The sequence below is a fragment of the Stigmatopora argus genome, chromosome 14 (genome assembly GCF_051989625.1).
Source record: "Stigmatopora argus isolate UIUO_Sarg chromosome 14, RoL_Sarg_1.0, whole genome shotgun sequence".
Taxonomy (NCBI): domain Eukaryota; kingdom Metazoa; phylum Chordata; class Actinopteri; order Syngnathiformes; family Syngnathidae; genus Stigmatopora; species Stigmatopora argus.
In genome coordinates this window covers 12,150,259-12,168,084 of record NC_135400.1, presented here as the reverse complement: position 1 = coordinate 12,168,084, position 17,826 = coordinate 12,150,259, and the positions used below count along the sequence as shown (strand labels likewise).

Here is a 17,826-nt window from a genome sequence, read left to right as displayed (position 1 = left end):
ACAAAACGTTGCACTTCTGTGAGTTTCAGGGCCAAATGCCAACCTCTTATGCTGAAGGGTAAGCCCAAATGCACATTTTGTAAATACAAGGTGTTCCAAAATGTTTGACCGCATTTCGTAGGCCAATCATTGTTAAATTTTTCGTTGAAATGACCTCAAAGTTTCACAGCTCGTGTAGAAACCTTTTAAGTTTTTGTGTGTAATGTTTTGCAATTCTATCTTTTCAGGTTAAGAAACGCCATTGACTTCAATAGAAAAAGCATTTTGCCTGTTATGCTCGGACTCAGTCAACCAACACAGTGCAGCACCGTACCTTCACAAATTTTGCAAAGGAGGCATAACGCCTTCGGCGGAGGGCACTGCACTAGTAGTAGTGCCCCCCGCCGAAGGGACACATAATGTTGTAGTGCCCCCCGCCTCCTTTGCAAAATTTGTGAAGAAGGGCACGGTGCTGCACTTTGTTGGGTGACTGAGTCCGAGCATACTCTAACACACAATGCCTTTTTCTTTTGAAGTGAACGGCATTTCTTAACCTGAAAAGATAGAAATGCCAAACGTTATACACTACAAACAAAAAATTGAGGTCATTCCAATGAAAATTGTCAAAATGATTGACCTAGGAAATGCAGTCAAACATTTTGGAACACCCCGAATATTCCGCTTTTTAGCATGAACTCCTTTGAATGCCAACTTAAAAACCTAGAGTTCACCACTAGTTTTTCAACAAATATAGCCAAATTTATCATTTCTGTAGCAAATGTAAAATGTTATTTTTAGGGCGGGGTTAACAATTATGTTATTGTATTGCAATTTTGTTAAAACTCTTAAGTATATGTGAACTTTTTGCTGCACTATTACCAAGTGCAGACCAAAACAGCAGAAGGCGCTTTTGGCCACTATTCATCCCGTGGGGTCTTCACCTCAGGTGGGGGGCTTTGTGTGGGTGGAGACGGCGAGCTGGCTTTATCCTCGTCTTCCTCTGGGATCTCCGGGACGGCGCTCTTGGCCCGGGCGACGCCGCCTCCCATCAGCCCCGCGGTGGTCCTGGCCGATCCCCCGCCGAGGCTCGGGACGCTGCCGCCGCGGGGGCTGGCGCCACTGAAACCTTGCTCGCCGCCACGCCTGCCGCGGAGACAGAAGTTTCTTAAGAGTTAATAGCATATTGGCCTGTTTTTCCCCCCATTGAAATTAGACTGAAAAAGTGTCAGTCCAGAGTACCTTCAAAGCGAATGCTGAACACTGATAACTTTTCCAACCTGAGTTTGCTCTTGAGGGCGGCCACCTCCCTGCTCAGGCCGTCGTTGGCCTCGGCGGCCTCGTCCAGCTCCCTCTGCAGCTTCCTGCGGGCGGCGGCCACGCGCTGGGCTTCCTCCTCCGCCTCCTCCAGCTGGAGCTTCAGCTGCTTCACCCGCACGTTGCCCTTCTCGGCCTGCCTCGGCGGAAAGCGTTCGCCGTCAAGTGGGGAAGGAGGCCTTTGTCCGAGGGCCTGGGCTCACCTGGTCCTTGTACTGCTGCGCCTGCTTCCTCTCATCCTCCATCTGCACAGTCAAGTCCTTCAGCTTTTTGTCCTTCTGCCGCAGGTTCTTGGCGGAGGCCTGACGCTCCCTGCCATCGTCGTCAAGACCCAACTCATCGTCATTAGAATGCGAGTGACTTAAAGAAAAAATCTATTTAATTCTTTCTTTTTTTTACCTGTTCTCCACCTCCAATTGCTCCTCCACCTCCTTCAGTTTTGTCTCCAAAGCACCCACAGAGGATTTCATCTTGGAACGACCCTGGCCTTCCATCTCCTGAACTTTGGCCTTCAGCTCTCGGTTCTGCTTGTCCAGCTGCTGCCTGGCCGCTTCCTTGGCCTGCGACGACGCCCGCTCCGACGTCAGCTCGCCGCTGAGCTGCTCCACCTGCAAACACGCCAGGTACCTACTTTTGCCTTTCCGTTATTGTCCCATTTAAAAAGTTGGTTCGAACCAGCTTTTGCTTGATCGTCCCCCCCAAAAATGCACCTAACCCGCTAAAAAGAAGTGTTTTCCCGATATCCATGGGTACAGTCTCCTTAAACCACACTCAAATAAAATTTCCACGCGTTCCTACCTGCTGCTGGCTTTTCCTCAGACGTTCGTTGAGGTTGACCAAGTTGCTCTGCTCCTCCTCCAGTTCCTCCTCCAGATGGCTGATCTTGGCGTCCAGGCGCCGCTTCTCGTCAGACATCATGGTCCTGAAATGGGACATCGAGACACACGTGACCTTCTCCCTGAGATTTCCAGTCGGAGCAACTTAGTCAAAGGAGCACACTGACTTTCCAGAGGAGTTATTGGCGAGCTCCTCGGCCATCTCGTCCCTCTCCGCCTCCGCCTGCTTCCGAGCCCGTTCGGCCGCCACCAGCATCTGAGCCACGGGAGAAGGTTCCTCAAAACACCGAGCCGAGACGCCGGCGAGAAGTCACGTCTGCCGCACCTCCTGAAGTTGCACCACGCCGGCCTCGGCGGCTTTGGATTTTCGCTCGGCCTCCCTGGCCGAGCCCAGGACGTCCTTGTGGGCGGCGCGAGAGTCCTCCAGCTCCCGTTGGAGATCTTTCAGCTGGCCCTGAAGGTTGAACGGACGGCGGCCACGGTCAGCAGAGGCCCGAGCGACGACGGGAACGTCGGATGCACTGACTGACCTGGATCTTGCGCAGCTGCTTGAGCGCCTCATCCCGCGCCCTGTTGGTGGTCTCCAGCTGCTCTTCCGTGTCCTTGAGTTCGCCTTCTAGCTTCTTCTTGCCGGCCCAAGCTTGAGCGCGCTGCTTCTTCTCCTCATCCAATTCGGACTCAAGCTCGCGGACCTGATACGCAATTAGGAAACATCATCTTTTTTTCACCCCTACAAATGTCCTACTTAGGGCTGCAACGATCGATTTAAATTGAATGATTCGATTAAGGGAGTGGTTTGAATTTTTTTTTTTTGCTTCCGTGTAATTAGCGTGGCATTGTTGCGCTTTGTTTTGAAAGTAGTGAAGATGAAAAATGAAGGAAAGAATTTGGAAGAGTACACTGCCTTTTGGTGGTCATAATGGATGTCCCAATTCTCAGGTTAAAATAAATGAAGTTATTGCAAAAACGAACAATGTTTGTTGCCCTATTTGTTGATTACTCGAACTAATTAATCGATTAATCGAGCTGCAGGCCTAATCCTAACCTGTAAATGGCAGTGAAGGAGGCTGACTCCTGACCTGCTTGAGGAGCTGCTTCCTCTTCTCCTCGCCAGTTTCCTCGCGGGCCTGCATTTCTCTCTCGTGCTGGGATTTGAGGGCCTGGCCATTGACCTCCATACGCAACTTGGTGTCGTCGGCCACTTGGAGCTCATCTTCCAGCTCCTCCATGCGGGCCTTCATCTCCTCGACCACAGCTTCCAGGGAACGCTTGGCCTTCTCCAAGTCGTGGACCTGAAGACACAACGTATGCATCGCTCCAGGGAAAAAAACGTGCGGCTTTGGAATATTCTGGACCCCGACTCGTCTTACGTTCCGTCCCACGTCGTCCTTGGAGCTGACGAGGTCCTCCATCTCCACTCGGAGGCTTTTGGCGGTCTTCTCTGCCTCCTCCAGAGCCTGGCGGTTCTCTTCCAAGGCTCTGGACAGAGCCAATACCCTGGTCTCCTTCTCCCTCGCTTCTGCCTCTGCTCGATCTCGCTCGTCGGCAAACTTGCAGGATACGGCTCTCTCCTCGGCCAGCATCTGGAGAACGTGGACCAGAGGAGATGAATTAAAAATGGAACGTAGGAACAAATGAGGATTGAGGAAGTAGGCTCGCTCGAAGGAGACTTAGACGGTTGAACCGAGCCTACTATGCCTAAAGCTACCTGGTCAAATTTCTTCTGCTTCTTCTCTAGGTTGGCTACAAGCTGCCTCTGGCCATCCAAGTCCATGAGGACGTCCTCCAGCTCCTGCTGCATTCGGCCACGGCTCTTCTCCAGTTTGTCGTAGGCCGAGGCCTTCTCCTCGTAGTCGTGGTTGACCGCCTCCAGTTCCCGCGAGAGACGCTTCTTGCCTTCCTCCAGCAGCTCCACCGAGCCCGAAGACTCGTCCAGCTTCTTCTTGCAGTCGGACAGCTGACGGTGGACGGCGGATCGCTTTCAAGCCTCGGTGCTGGCTGAAGTTTCAAGGAAGTCCTTTTTGCGAGGGAGGTTCCTGACCTGCGTGTTGAGGCTGGACACCTGCCGCTCCAGGACCCGCTTGGCTTCATTTTCCTCCTCCAGCTGCTCCGTCAAACAAATCCGGTCTTCCTCCATCTGCCGTAGACGTCCGGACACGTTCAGCTTTTGTCGTGTCTCCTCGGACAGAAGCTCCTGTTGGGATTATGATCAGGTGAGACAAACAAACCAAAAAACATGACTAAAATCTAGTACAAAGTTAAATGTCAAGGTTTTCAAAGACTCTTGTAAAAGCATTCCATTCAATTCACCATTGCTAGAACTTTTTGTTAGATTAGCAAAATTTCCTAAGTTTTAGCCAAAGGCCACGCCTTCAATTAGCCGCTAAGAGGGCGTTCGCTAACAACCTGAGTGTCTTGGAGTTGCGAGGAGAGCCCGGAAACATCTTTACTCAGCTTGATGTTCTTTCCTTCAGCTTCATTTAGAAGACTGGCCAGGTTTTCCAGCTCCACCTTAAAGAGCAGACATGAAAAAAAGTTTAGCAAGTTAAGCAATTTGAGACGCTTTCAGGCTACAAGCCGCCACAACGTACACTCATCTTGGAGACTTTCTCTCCCAGTTCGTTCCTCTGTCTCTCGCTCTCGTTGAGGCGAGCGTTGACGTCGTTGAGCTGAGCGTCAACCTTCTTCTTCTTGTGCTCCACGTCCTGCTTGGCGGCGGCCATGGAGCGCAAGTCGGCGCTCAGGTTGGAAGATTCCTTCTCCAGGGCTTGCTTCGCTTTCTCCAGACCGGCCCGGACCTGAAGGCAATGACGGTTAACAATGCGGTAAGATAGATTTTGTTTTTTTCTCCTTCGAAACCACGGCTTCAGGTCATTACTCTCTTGGCCTGCTCCAGCTGCTCGGAGAGTTCCTCCACCGCCTGGCTGTGCTTTTGCCTCAGGTCCTGGATTTGGGCCTCGTGACTGCGGCCTTCCTCCTCCATGGCTTTCTTCAACGCGGCCACCTCCTGCTCACGCTTGGCGCTATCCAACGCAGACGCAAGTCATGGAATCTCTCCGGTGATTTAACACAAGGCACCAGGGACTGACCGTAGCTCCTGTTGCGCCGCGGTGGTGTCCAAACTGTCCTCCAGTTCCGAGCGCAGGGCGTTGAGTTCTTCCCCGAGGTCCCGCCTCGCCGCCTCCACCTTGGCCCTGGCGGCCCTCTCGGCCTCCAGGTCCTCCCGCAACTCGGACAGGGCGGTCTCCAGCTCTCGAACTTTCTTCAGCGCCAAGCCACGCTGGTTGCTCTCCTCGTCCAACCTGCCAAAGACCACGTTCGTCTGGGACCGGGACTGGACACCGTGCCCCTTTGGCCCGTCAAACCTTTGGAGTCCTCCCTTCAAACAAAGGTTCGTGGAGCCCGTTGGGAGAAGAACGGACTTACCGGGCCTGAGTGGCCTGCAGGTCATCTTCCTTGGCGGCCAGTTGCGCTCGCAGCTCGTCCAGTTGGGCCCGAAGATCAGCCAGCTGCTCGTGGAGTTCCGCCAGCTCGGCCTCCAACTTCCTTTTGGCCTTCTCCGTGTCCAAGCGACCCTTCTCCTCTTTCTTGTAACGCACTAGACGAGAGCGGAAAGGGCGTTGCCGCACAGACGAGGGAGAAGAAACTTGGGCTCTCGGGACTGACCCTCCAAGTCGGATATCATGGACTCGTGCTTAGCCTTTAGCTTGGTTAGATTCTTGGACTTTTCCTCCTCCTCCGCCAGGTTGGAGTTTACATCTGCCATCCTCTCCTCCAGAAGCATTCGCTCCTAGGAAGACTCCATTTATTTATTTTTGATTTTTTTTTTTTTTACAAAGACCACAATTTGAAAGACTACGGCTTCACACCTTCTGCATTTTGTTGTTCTGGTCCTCCATAAGCAGAACATCCTCCTCCAGTTTCTTGGCTTTTCCCTCCACGGCAACCTTCTCCAGCTGCAGCTTTTGACGAGCGTCTTCTTCTTCCAACAAGTGGGCTTCCATGTTCTGAAAGGTTTGAAAAACCTCCATGGTTTCCATTGCGACTCCACCAAAGGCTCCATCTGGCCACGTTTGCGATGGACAACCTGCAGCTGCTGTTCCAGCTCCTTCCTCTCCTGCTGCACTTGGGCACCACGCTCCTCCTCCTCCTCTAGCCGGGCCTCCATCTCGTGGAGGACCTCCTCCAGTTCCTGCTTCTTGGCCTCCAGCCGAACCCTCATCTCCTCGGCCTCGGCGTAGAGCTCCGTCTCCGCTTGAAGTTTGCTTTCCAGCTGGGCTCGTTCCTCTACCAACTAGCCGCAAAAAGCCGCATGTGCTCAAGCCTTTTTTTTGGACAACGTCTACCGAGGTTCATACCCGTGTTTGCTTCTGGCTAATATCCTTTAGTTCCGCCTCCTTCTTGGCCGCCACTTCCTTGGCCTCCTTGAGCTCCTCGTCCTTCTGGCCCATTTCCTCCTCTTGACGGGTCACCTGCAGCAGCGGCTTTACCTGGAGAAGATGTGTGGGCTATGTTAGCTTAGAGTCTCCATTTTGAATGATTTCCTCGCTTGACACCTTGGTGAAGAGCCTCCACCACTGCCAATTCTTGAGTTTGAGGTAACAAGCGCAGTTCCTCTGGATGACCTTCATGGCGCTAAGCTGTTGCTGGCGTTTGTTAAAGGCCCTGAGAGACAAAAAAGGTCTCGTTAGCTACACGAAACAGCCTTTGAGAAGAACCGCAAGTACTTGTGTGTGGCCTACTTTCGGGCTAGGAAACCTCGGGCCTGAGCCTGGAAGGAGATGATGATCACGGTGAGCTTGAGGTCTCGCTCTTCCTCCAGTTGAGCCAACACTCCAGTCCTGAAGAACATCTTACTCTGTCCAATGCGGAACAGGTTGGGATCCAGGTCCAAATGCTTCATCTGGACATCACACATGAAGGAACACTTGAGACACTTGGTCGCTATGAAGACCTGGAGTTTTCCCAACTTGGTGTCTTGTGTAGAAGGTATCGATAAGGAATAAACTGGCTTGATCTTCAAATGTAAGTAAGACCAGAGTGATTGGATTCCAGGATTTCCTGATCTTCATGATTGGAAGTGTAAAAACAGTTTTTGGTGGATTCTTCATCTTACCATTAAGCAGCAAGCCTGCTTCCCGTCCATAAAGCCCTTGGGAATGGCGTTGGCCGCCAGAATCTCATACCTGCAGGTACGTGGAAAAAGAGCTTAAACGAATAATATCTTGATGGTTTAAAAAATAAAAAAGTAGAGACGGAACGCAAGAAGTCATTTGTACCTCTGGCGGAACTCCTGGAATATGATGCGGTTTGGGAATCCCTGTCTGCAGATGCGGATGCCCTCCAACACGCCGTTGCACCTCAATTGCTCCAGGACCAGGTTGGCGTCCATTTTGCCCGCCTGTGGCATGGAAGCGCCAACGCGCAATCAGCACTGGGGGCTTACAGCTGTACGCCAAGGCGTATGGGCATACCCTCTTCTCGTGGTTGGGGATGATGCAGCGCACAAAGTTAGGTTGTGTGTTGTGCAAGGTGGTCATCAGCTTCCCCAGGGATTCCTTGTAAAGCTGGCCGACCGTACGAAACATCCCCTTCTTGGACTTGGTGGAGGGCCCGGAGCTGTCGGACATCTTGGCCATGGTCTCCAGGCCCACCACTCGATCGGCTGAGAGAAGATCAGATGGGCGGTTCAGGTTCCACGAGCTCCAGATGGGGAAAGGTTCCGGGAAGACCGACCGTCTTTCCACAGGTCCTGGATGAAGTTGCTGGACGAGTTGCCGAGTAGAGTGGTCACGTTGTCGTTCAGGGGGTCCATGTTCTTGGTCAGCCAGCTGGCGCCGTTGTAGTCCACCTGGGAGAGAACAGACAAGGTGTCAGCAAGATTGAGGTCATTAGATAGAAAAATGACTCATCGTTTGGTGAACTGGACGATGCTCGCCTTTCCGGCGTAGTGCGCAATGGTGAACATCAGCTTCTCTTTGTGCTGTTTAGGTTTGGAAAATTTGACGTGGCCGCAATGCGTGCTCAACAGTTTCTCAACGAAGGAGGTGTCCGTAGCTTTGGGGAACCAGCACTCTTCGTCCAACAGTGCCAGGATGCCCGGCGGGTTGTTCTGGAACGGCAAACGTACGAGGTCAGCTACAGAAAGTCCCTTTTCCGTTCAGCCCAAAAAAAAAAAAACAACGGCGGTCCCGACCGACCCCTCTCTCGATGAGCTCGATGGTGGGCTGGAGGTCCAACCCGAAGTCGATGAAGTTCCAATCGATGCCCTCGCGCTTGTACTCCTCCTGCTCCAGGACGAACATGGTGTGGTTGAAGAGCTGCTGGAGACGCTCGTTGGTGTAGTTGATGCACAGCTGCTCGAAGGAGTTGTCCTGCCGCGGGATGATCGCAAACGAGTAAGCAAATTGGGAGGAGGTCCACCGCCATCATAACCACAAGAGTGAGCCGCCTCGTGATATAGCTCGGGACGTATCTACTGATGATCGATCACCTCAAAAATCTCAAAGCCGGCAATGTCCAATATCCCCAGGAAGGATGAAGACTGTTTCTTGCTCTTATCCAGAGTCTTGTTGACTCGGGCCAGGATCCAGCGGAAGAGACGTTCGTACATTGCTTTGGCTAGGGCCTCCACAGCAAAGTCCGCCTACAGCAAGCATGTCAAACTCCGGTTGGTACGTGGGCCGCATTAACGGTAACTCCATTTCATGTTTATGTTCAATGTTACATTTTACAAAATGCTTTTTGAACTAAAAACACCAAAAGAAAAAAAAGGGATTAAAAAAAAAAATCGCCATTTGAACTAAAAACATTTTTTTAAATTAAAATAACTTGCAATTATTGATTTTAAAAGGGGAAATCAGAAAATGTAACCTATATCTATAATCTTCATTTGAATTTGATCCTAAAACAGAAAGTTATCAATTACTTTCTCGGGCCGCACAAAATGACGCAGCGGGCCAGATTTGACCCCTGGGCCGCCAATTTCACACCTGTGACCTACAGGGGCACCCACCAAGATGGCAGGTGGATTCTTCAAATTAAGATGAGGGAGGATCTGTTTTTTTACCTGCTGCTTGGTCTGAGCCTTCTGAACCACTTCGCGGCCCACTTTGATCCTGGGGGTCAGGAAGGCCCGGGTGAGGTCGGTCACGTTGATACCCTGCAGGTGGCACACTTTCTGGGCAGCTAGCGGCAGCGAGAGAGAGAGAGAATGAAGAAAAAGTTTGGGTCATCTCGACAATCTGACCAAGAGCCGGAGGTAATTTTAGGGTACCCGTGTTGTCCGGCATGGTGGCCTGCTCCGTGTTCCGCTCCTTCTCAAACTTTACGTTTCCCAGCTGGAGAACCGTGGAGACCACCTTCAGCATGCCTGAGGGAGGAGCCAAGAAGAAGTGAATATATCACAGAGAACATTCAACGTCATCGGGACCTCGGAACCCGGAATTAAGGTGCTAAACCACGGACAACTCATTGAAAGGTCCTGCGGCTTAAAAGGTATGGTAAACCAGCTCCATCCTTATGGTTGGCGCTTAAATTATTCTAGACTTGAAGCACAAAGAGACCAATCTTACACTTAATTTTTCTTAAAACCTGAACATTTGAAATCATTTAGACCAGCAAGTGTCAGGACCAAAGTTTGCGTTTTTAAGTCACCGAAGATGAATCAGAAAGTTTAGGCTGATTTGAAAGAAAAATTGAAACTCTTGAATATCTTGAAGTGGACTACAAAAAATTATAGTGATGGAAAATTATGAATCTGGATTGCGAGTGGGGCGCACCTATTCTCTCTTCCTCGGTGAAACCCATAATCTCCATGGCCTCCAGGGTCTCCACAAACAGCTCGTCATCCTCCACCCCGGAAACTTCCACGTGTCCCGCCATCAGGAAACGATAGCTGCTAAAGTCCTCTAGAAGAAGGTCCTCTGAAACACCGCCCCAATACCGATCAAATCTACCATGCGTTTTGAACTTAAACCGGACGAACGGCGACCTTCTAGAGACGGAAAAACACTCCGCTTGACTTGATCTCTCCTCACCTTTCATTTTGTCTTTAGCCCCGGCCACCATATAGTAGAAGATATGGAAAGCTCGCTCGGTGTTAGCCTGACGGATACAACGAGACTTTTCCAGAAGGTCTGATTGGGTCAATTAAGAAATATAGTAACGTAGGAAGCAATATTAGGACCAATTTTTTTTTTTAGACTAAACTTATATTGTTTGTGTCGATTGGTTAAGGATACACGTGTCAATGTTTGCGCCGACTAGGTATCCCGTGACATCAAAGTTGAGCTTGATGAACTTCCCCTACGGACACGGGAGGATCACACGAAAGCTTTAATTACTGAGGGAACCCGCCGTCAAAATGGTGGCGAGTGTCAACTTACGAACTGATTGACAATTTACAAATCGTGACGAGTTGTCGTTCTTGATGGTCTTGGCGTTGCCGAATGCCTCCAGAATGGGGTTCGCCTGCAGCAGCTGCTTCTCCATCTCCCCCTGCGGGTCCACCAGAGAACGGCGTTAGGGTCGCCGCGGAAAAATAAACACGGGGTCGTCGTCCCAAAAAACGTCTCCGTACTTACGTGGGCCAACGATCCAGCGGGTTGTTGTTGTGTCTGCTGTTGCGCCGGCTGTGAAAATTGAATAATCACGTCAAATGTAAGAAAGGAATGCGGAGGACCGCAGGGGGAGGTTCTCGATCCCCTATTATTTGTCCAACTCACAGGGTTTGCTTCCTTTTTGACTTTGTGCGACGACGCTATCAGGGTCAGATACTGGATCACCTTCTTGGTGTTTTCGGTCTTCCCTGCTCCGGACTCCCCACTTAGAGAGGGATAAAAATATTCATATTTACTCACATAGGGTGCACTTAAAAGACTAAAATTGACCTCAAAGGGAACGTAGTGCCCAATCAGGTGCGCCTTATGTATGCACTAAATTCAAGGTTCTGTAGATTTCACTGTAGAACACTGACAGGCTTAACTGTCTGTGTACATTGCTTGCTGACGCGCTATATTAATATAGTGAAAAGATGGACAGATAACTGACGACGCGCATGCGCATATCATTAGCATTAGCAAATCGACGATGACGTTTTCGTCTGCTACCAGATGGAAATCCCTTTTACAAAAAACATACTTTTTCCCCCATATAAAAATTGTAATATGGCGTACACAATTTGAAATGATCAAAAAAGCATATAAAATATGGGAAAACGTATAAGTTGCCAGGTATGCATTTAGTTCATGGATTTTTCTGCCATATTTTTCTTAATCAGAATAAATTCAGCATGATATGCGACTTGGGTCGTTATGTTTTCATTCATCCCCAAGGTTTAATTTGTCTTTGGTTTTAGGCTTCTTCTGTGGGACTCACGTGCAGAGAATGGACTGATCCTCGCGGTCTGCGGAGGGAAATCAAGCAGAACGGAGAAAGGATGATCTTAGCGCGCTAAAAATATGAGTGGGACTCCATGTAAGGCGATGGTGAAAAGGATGGAGAATCACCTTGCATCATGTTCCTGTAGGCGTTGTCGGTGATGGAGTAGATGTGAGGTGGCACCTCGTGACGTTTTTTGCCCTTGTACATTTCGATGATCTTGTCCGAGTAGATGGGCAGCATCTTGTACGGGTTCACCACCACGCAGAAGAGGCCCGAGTACGTCTGCGGGGCAAGAGAGGAAAAAAAACACATCAAGGACACGGTGAGGTCATCTTCAAATGCTTGTATGCACGATTAGACTTGGTGAAAATGAGTTGGAATAGGTCAGGCATAAGCCTGCTCTTATTGGAACTCGGCTTCTTTTCGGGGCTTGGGCTAGGTAGCGACGTTCCCAAATGGAATTTAAAAAAGGAAATGGATTTAGTTTGAGGTCATGATTAAAGCAACTCATTTACATAGTGGGAAATTTAAAAAATATCTTAGTCGGAGCCATAACCAGAGAAATTGTATCTGTAATCAGTTTAATTACGTTAACTTTTTTCCCTTCTTATTTTTATTTACAATTAGTTTAAAAAAATATTTTTTTAAATATATCTTTTTAATTAAGACATGACCTATTCATGTAAGCCACACCTGTAAATACATACATACACATACATGTATGTGTATATATATACATATATGTACACATAAAATACATATACATTATATATATATATAATGTATATGTATTTATATATATACATATATATATATAAATACATATACATTATATATATATATAATGTATATGTATTTATATATATACAAGCAAAAAAAATCCTTATTTTTAAGAGAACATCGTAGTTTTCCCCTAAATAGACCAAATATGAATTTTTGGGGTGTATATTACATATTTTGAGTAAGACCCGCGACCCTTGTGAGGATAAGCAGAATAGAAATTAGAGGATGGATATATTAAAGAAAAAAGATCATTTTGAGGAAAAAAAACATCTTACTTTGATAGAGTTAAGTCCCTTAAAAATTAAAATGCTTTGAAGAATACGCTCAACATTCAACCAAATAATTTACAGTAAAAAAAAGAAAAAAAATCCAAAAAGTGAAAATTCCACAAAGCTAAAGTCCTACTCTCAGAAACAAAACAAGCACTTCTAGTATTTAGAAAAGTACTCCCGTACGTAGATGAGGCTGGAGAAGTATCTCTCTCTCAGGTTCTGCAGGACGGAGGCCTCGTTGAGGAAGGTGAGGGCGGCCATGTCCTCCACTTTGCTGAACTTGGGCGGGTTCATCTTCTGGATGTCGTCCTTGTTGACCGTGGCCTTGCGCCCGTTGGACAGCTCCACCAGCACCTGTACCGAGGGCCACACCGGTCAAGCTCTCGCCCCGCGGCGGATTCCCGGGCGGCGGCTGACCTCGTCGCCCTGCTCCTCCTTGACGCTGGCCGCCTCGAAGCCTTCCTTCTCCGAGGGCACCCACACCATCTTCTTGGCCGCCCAGTCGGCCTGCGCCACGCCGGTGTTGCGGAAGTCATTCTGCAGGAACAGGAACTTGCTGTCGTCCGTCGCCTGGTCCGCCATGTCAGAAAGTCGCGATTGGTCGCCGGAGGATGAATCGGGTAAAGTCCAGTCCGCGTCGGCCCTGAGGAGGAGGACAAGATGGTGGTTTGCTTTTCAGGTACAACCCTTCATTTGACTCCATATCTTATTCCAACAAATGCAATGTGGACTAAAGTGGTGTTTTCAGTTTTTAAAAGAAAATGGCCCATTCATGGGAAGCTACTTACTGCCCACGTTTTGACCTCCCTTGGTAAATTCGCCATAAAGCCAGCAAAATGACAGCACTGACAAGCATGCCGATCTGCCACGGTAGGAAGCCCATGTTTGGGCTTCCCCAATTTGCTCTCGGTCACCCGCCGAGGGCCGATGGGCCCCTGGTGGGGGCCGCGCTACTTTATAAGGCGCGACTGGCGGCGGTCTCCGTGTCTAGCCAAGCTTGGCGTTTACACCAAAACGCTGACGTGACGAGAAAGTGCACCAAAGGATGACCACGACCCACGTTGCTGGCATTTTCACCCGGAAAAAAGCACCTTTTGATCTATTTATTCTTTCATTAACATTTTCTTAACAAGGGATTCCAACGCATAATGCCCTCTCATTGAAGTAAGTAAATCGTAAATGTAAATTTTCTTTGCAAAGTCAACATTTAGCTTCAAGTTCTTTGGCGTCAGTTGATTGGAATGCGAAGAGAAAGGTTTAGAGAAGAGACTCACTGTGCTCAGGTTGGTTCCTCGGTGCAGGATGAAGCAAGAGCAGACTCCGGCAGCAGGTAGATGCCACTAATGAAGAGGAGGAGGAAGATGAGGACCTTCCTCCACAACTCCGAGGCATGGAACGGGACCACTAGACCGGCCTATTTTCTCCAAATTTGGCCACAACCACTTAAGTCCCTTCATCCAATCAGCAAATGGGTAAACATTGACGCCATATTTCATCTGTAATACATACACATGCATGTAAAATACATTCATTTTCATCACTGCTTGCGGGGTGCTGGAGCCTAACCCAGCTGACTCTGGTAGAAGGGCAAAACTTCACCCTTTGGTGGCACTTGTAAAATATCTTAAATTTAAAAAAAGGAACTCGTAATTTGGTATTAGTTTGAATTTCTTTGTTCAATTAAAAAAAAACATAATAAAACAGATGTAAATCCAATTGTTAATAACATTTAATTACATTAAAATAATTGAACATTTACACTTTCAAAATATGTACTATTGTATTACACTTCAGTTGGTTTAAAATGCTTTAATAATCCAAAACAAACATTCCTTAAAAGAACATTTACCTTGATTCAAGTTCGGCCTAGAAAAGTGAACCCGGAAGTTAGCAACTGGCGTCATAAGGCGACATGGTATTGGTTTCACGTTCACTGCAGCTAAAAAAAAATAGGATTTTTCAGAATTTGGTTTATATACGTGTCTACGTATTTGTAAAATAAAAAATAAAAATAACGTCACCTGTACCTTTACGTTTGATTGACTTCAACAAGAAGTTATTGTTGTTCTTCGGGAGTATTTCTCGTATCTATGGCGACCGTTCCAAACAACCTCCGCTCAAATTCTCCCAAAGTTAGCGCGGCCATGATGGCCACTCCGGAGAAAAGCCTCGAGCCGTCCAACCTGGCCTTGACCGTATTCAGCGGTTCCTCGCCGGAGGACGTGTCCCACGCCCGGCGGCTGTGGAGCTCGCTGTGCATGCCGAGCCCGCTCGAGTCCCGCCTGGTGTCGGCCGACATACCGCAGAGGTTACCGGTGTCCCGGCCGGAGCGAAGCGTCCAGCCCGAGCCGGCACGCGCCGACATGCCGAACCTGTTCGTGGCACAGCAGCGGCAGGAGGAACGGCAAAAGTACATGGCCATGGCCGCCCAAAGGAAGGAGACGTTGGCCCTGTTGCGGCGGCAGAGAGAGCAGAGAATCCAGAAGGAGTTGCTCTCCGCGGCCTTCAAGCCCAAAGCGTCCAAAGACAACAAAATGTCGAAAAACAAGACGGGAGAGTTAAGCGTGGAAGAGGAGATGGTCAGACAACTCTATTGATTTGCGTGAAGGTCCTGAACGCACCGCAATCAAACAACAGGTGACTCCTCCAATGAGTAGTCTACCAGATGATATCACAAACAATTAATTACACGATTAGGACTGTTATATATTATATATATATTTTTTTTAAACTTATGATAAAATTTTAAAAAGTCAATAGTTAGGTTTCCATTTTTTCATTAGAACTGTAAACTAATAGTAATAAAATAATATTAAAGCAAAACCTCGTTTATATTTTTGATTTAATGTATAAAAGCACCACGATTAAGAAGCATCAAAAGAGTATTGGGGCCATTTTTAAGATCAATGTCTCTAAAAAAATCATCGACTATTGACAAGGTTGTAGAATTATTCGATCATTTGTCACTTAGCCGATTAATCGGGGCTGCGAAATTTATGTTGACAAAAACGTGCATAGTCAAACCCTACAAAGTACACCAAAGTGGCCAACAAGTAATCACGTTGAAATCATTGACTAAGAAAAACACCCTTGCATTACAATTGTAATTACAATTCCTGGTTTTAACAGATGAGGACTTGTTGCCATAATAGGCTAAGTAAGACGTGAGCAACTTGGGTGTTGACTTCTCAACCTACTTGAACTCTCTCTCCATCCATCTTCCACCCAGAGTTTGGAGGCAAAGCCCCTGAGCCTTTTTCCTAGTCCGGGCGGATTCTTTTGCAGATAAGGAGACCCGGACGAGGTGGAAAAAGTCCAAATATGCCCTGAATTCCTCCAGGGTGCTCGTGTGACCCTCATAGGCAACGTCCACCTGCCTCTTCTCCTTTTATAGTTCTGACAAGCAGGGAATCATCACGTTTCAGTGCCCTTCACCGCAATTAATGTCATAACCATTTTGATCCATCTTTTCGATCGCTTCACTTGATGTCTTTTGTCTTAAATGGCTCATTGACTCATGTGATTTATATATTAAACGACCCTAGCATTTTAATTTTTGGGAGCTGAGAAAAATTGGATTAGGAATATTAGCTACAATGTATCTTTCGGGTACTTTTTTTTAAATGGGGCTAGAGTCCACAAGAAGAAGAACAACAACAACAATTGAGTCTTACTAATCTGCAGGCTATGAAAAATACATCCAAGAAGCTAAAAAAATGATATGTAGCTTTTTTTAGGTCCAAAATGTGTAAACAATTCATCGACTATCAAAATAGTAATTGGTGGTTCGTGTAATTTCACATGCTGACCATTAGGGAGCAGTGCATCTACACACAAAACAGCATTTAATAATGTCTATTTGGGTGAAAAAGACATGAAAACCAAAACAAAAGAAATCATTTTTTGTAGTATTAACATATTCCTCTTGAATTTGAATGCAGCACATTTTGGTCATAGCTAATTCTCATGTGAGTCTCATTAGTAGAAATGATGCAAGATGAAAGCAATAGTAAAATGACCCCCAAAAACGTACTTTTAGTGGCTGAGAATGATCAAAATTGGTGTGGCTACGATTGCAAATTTGGGGATTTAAAAAAAATGTTTTTTTGACTATGGGGCGCTGCTCAATCCCAACTCAGCCGGTGGGAACGGATTGGTCTCCAGTGAAAACCGCTCGTAAAGCGCGTCTCCATAAATCAGCAGGTTCTCCAGACAGCAAATACCCGAGCGTCCGCAATAAAAGTAACACGCCGAGGAGTTTTACGGCACCTAATACTTGTGGCAACGGCTTAGGAAAAAGATGCTAGTGACTTTGAAGCCTCCCTCGCTTAAATATTCAACAATCGCTCTCCATCAGGACAGACTTGACAAAAATGGCTGACTTTCATTTCTGGCATTTGTCTGCGGCGGCCTGTACTGATTGACATGTTCCAACTTCCTTTAAATTTTGAATCATTTCCAGGCTGCTTCCTTTTCATGGCTCGCTTTCTGCTCATTTTGGGGTATTTTCAAGCTACTTCCTGTTGGTTTGGCCACATTTCAAGGTTCTTCGTTAATCTTTGGCCGCCATTTTGACTGCAGGGGGGGCGCAAAAATAAAGTTTTGCTGCACCCAGGTCAAAAAAATATCCGTTTGGGTCTGCGTGTACAGTACAAATGAGCTTCAAAGTCCTTCCCCAGCCCACGGACTGTATGTTTGACACCCCTAAAAGTGGATGAATTTTTCATGTTGACCCAAATTGCTTTGAGTTGAGCGTCAGGTGCTATTTTGTTACATTTTCCAATTGCCGTGACAGCGAGCCAATTTGGGAATCCTTCTGTGTTTCGTTGCAGTTTGCATTGGAGCGGAAAAAGCGCTTGCCGCCGCTTGCGTCATGGCCGCTGAGACCAGGGCCTGCGGGAAGTTCAACAAAAAAGAAGAAGAAGAAGAAGAAGAAGAAAAGTTGAGTCCACTCAAAATTTGTTTTAGAGACGATGTGTTGCTTCACTTGAAATGCTTCCTTGATGTCTTCTTTGGATGGGAGACCTTCAAAATGCATTGACAGAATGAAGATTATTTAAGAACTCATTGGCGTTAATGATTATATACTTCAGTGCCATTAACAGTGACAGATGTTCAATCCAAATCAACCGCCTTATTTCTCCAAAAATGGATTAAATTAATTGCTCTAAATCTTAAGAAAGTCATTTTTTTCATGAAAAATGACCACAAATGTATTAAAAATGAAAACAAGACTATTTTATCACATGGTGTCTCAC

The 17,826-nt window shown here is 47.5% G+C and overlaps 2 protein-coding genes across 4 annotated transcripts; one reads left to right on the top strand and one right to left on the bottom strand.

Moving 5' to 3' along the window:
* Positions 1–556: 556 nt before the first annotated feature.
* On the bottom strand, positions 557–15,194 carry LOC144088221 (myosin-11-like). Of its 2 annotated transcripts, XM_077618539.1 has the most exons (45): positions 14,596–15,194; positions 14,418–14,507; positions 13,843–14,064; positions 12,986–13,211; positions 12,752–12,922; positions 11,639–11,795; positions 11,508–11,535; positions 10,856–10,955; positions 10,715–10,762; positions 10,536–10,628; positions 10,373–10,436; positions 10,169–10,267; positions 9,911–10,054; positions 9,406–9,501; positions 9,199–9,317; positions 8,623–8,775; positions 8,330–8,503; positions 8,068–8,241; positions 7,866–7,980; positions 7,604–7,794; positions 7,409–7,530; positions 7,246–7,315; positions 6,872–7,032; positions 6,686–6,794; positions 6,488–6,619; positions 6,217–6,423; positions 5,999–6,136; positions 5,796–5,919; positions 5,556–5,727; positions 5,219–5,431; positions 5,008–5,152; positions 4,721–4,927; positions 4,536–4,640; positions 4,171–4,323; positions 3,838–4,086; positions 3,500–3,712; positions 3,209–3,421; positions 2,660–2,821; positions 2,455–2,583; positions 2,297–2,385; positions 2,092–2,215; positions 1,693–1,901; positions 1,497–1,605; positions 1,257–1,429; positions 557–1,122 (listed from the first exon to the last, which is right to left on the bottom strand). In XM_077618539.1, the coding sequence occupies exons 4-45, from the start codon at positions 13,148–13,150 to the stop codon at positions 897–899; spliced, it is 6,045 nt and encodes a 2,014-aa protein (XP_077474665.1). In that variant the 5' UTR covers positions 13,151–13,211; positions 13,843–14,064; positions 14,418–14,507; positions 14,596–15,194; the 3' UTR covers positions 557–896. The 2 variants fall into 2 exon arrangements, with proteins under 2 accessions (XP_077474665.1, XP_077474664.1); XM_077618538.1 differs by lacking the exons at positions 10,715–10,762; positions 10,856–10,955; positions 11,508–11,535; ... (4 more) ...; positions 14,418–14,507; positions 14,596–15,194 and having other exon boundaries at positions 10,517–10,589.
* On the top strand, positions 14,482–17,806 carry hoatz (HOATZ cilia and flagella associated protein). 2 transcript variants are annotated; one of them, XM_077618540.1, is made up of 2 exons: positions 14,482–15,205; positions 17,401–17,806. In XM_077618540.1, the coding sequence occupies exon 1, from the start codon at positions 14,659–14,661 to the stop codon at positions 15,163–15,165; it is 507 nt and encodes a 168-aa protein (XP_077474666.1). In that variant the 5' UTR covers positions 14,482–14,658; the 3' UTR covers positions 15,166–15,205; positions 17,401–17,806. The 2 variants fall into 2 exon arrangements, with proteins under 2 accessions (XP_077474666.1, XP_077474667.1); XM_077618541.1 differs by lacking the exon at positions 17,401–17,806 and adding an exon at positions 15,698–16,338.
* Positions 17,807–17,826: the final 20 nt, after the last annotated feature.

Coding starts and splice junctions, on each gene's coding strand:
- hoatz (XM_077618540.1), top strand. CDS start 14,659: ATGGCGACCGTTCCAAACAACCTCCGCTCAAATTCTCCCAAAGTTAGC.
- LOC144088221 (XM_077618539.1), bottom strand. CDS start 13,150: ATGGCGGACCAGGCGACGGACGACAGCAAGTTCCTGTTCCTGCAGAAT. Junction 7,033..7,245: donor AGCAGGCTTGCTGCTTAATG/GTAAGATGAAGA, acceptor TGTGATGTCCAG/ATGAAGCATTTGGACCTGGA. Junction 3,713..3,837: donor AGCAGAAGAAATTTGACCAG/GTAGCTTTAGGC, acceptor CACGTTCTCCAG/ATGCTGGCCGAGGAGAGAGC.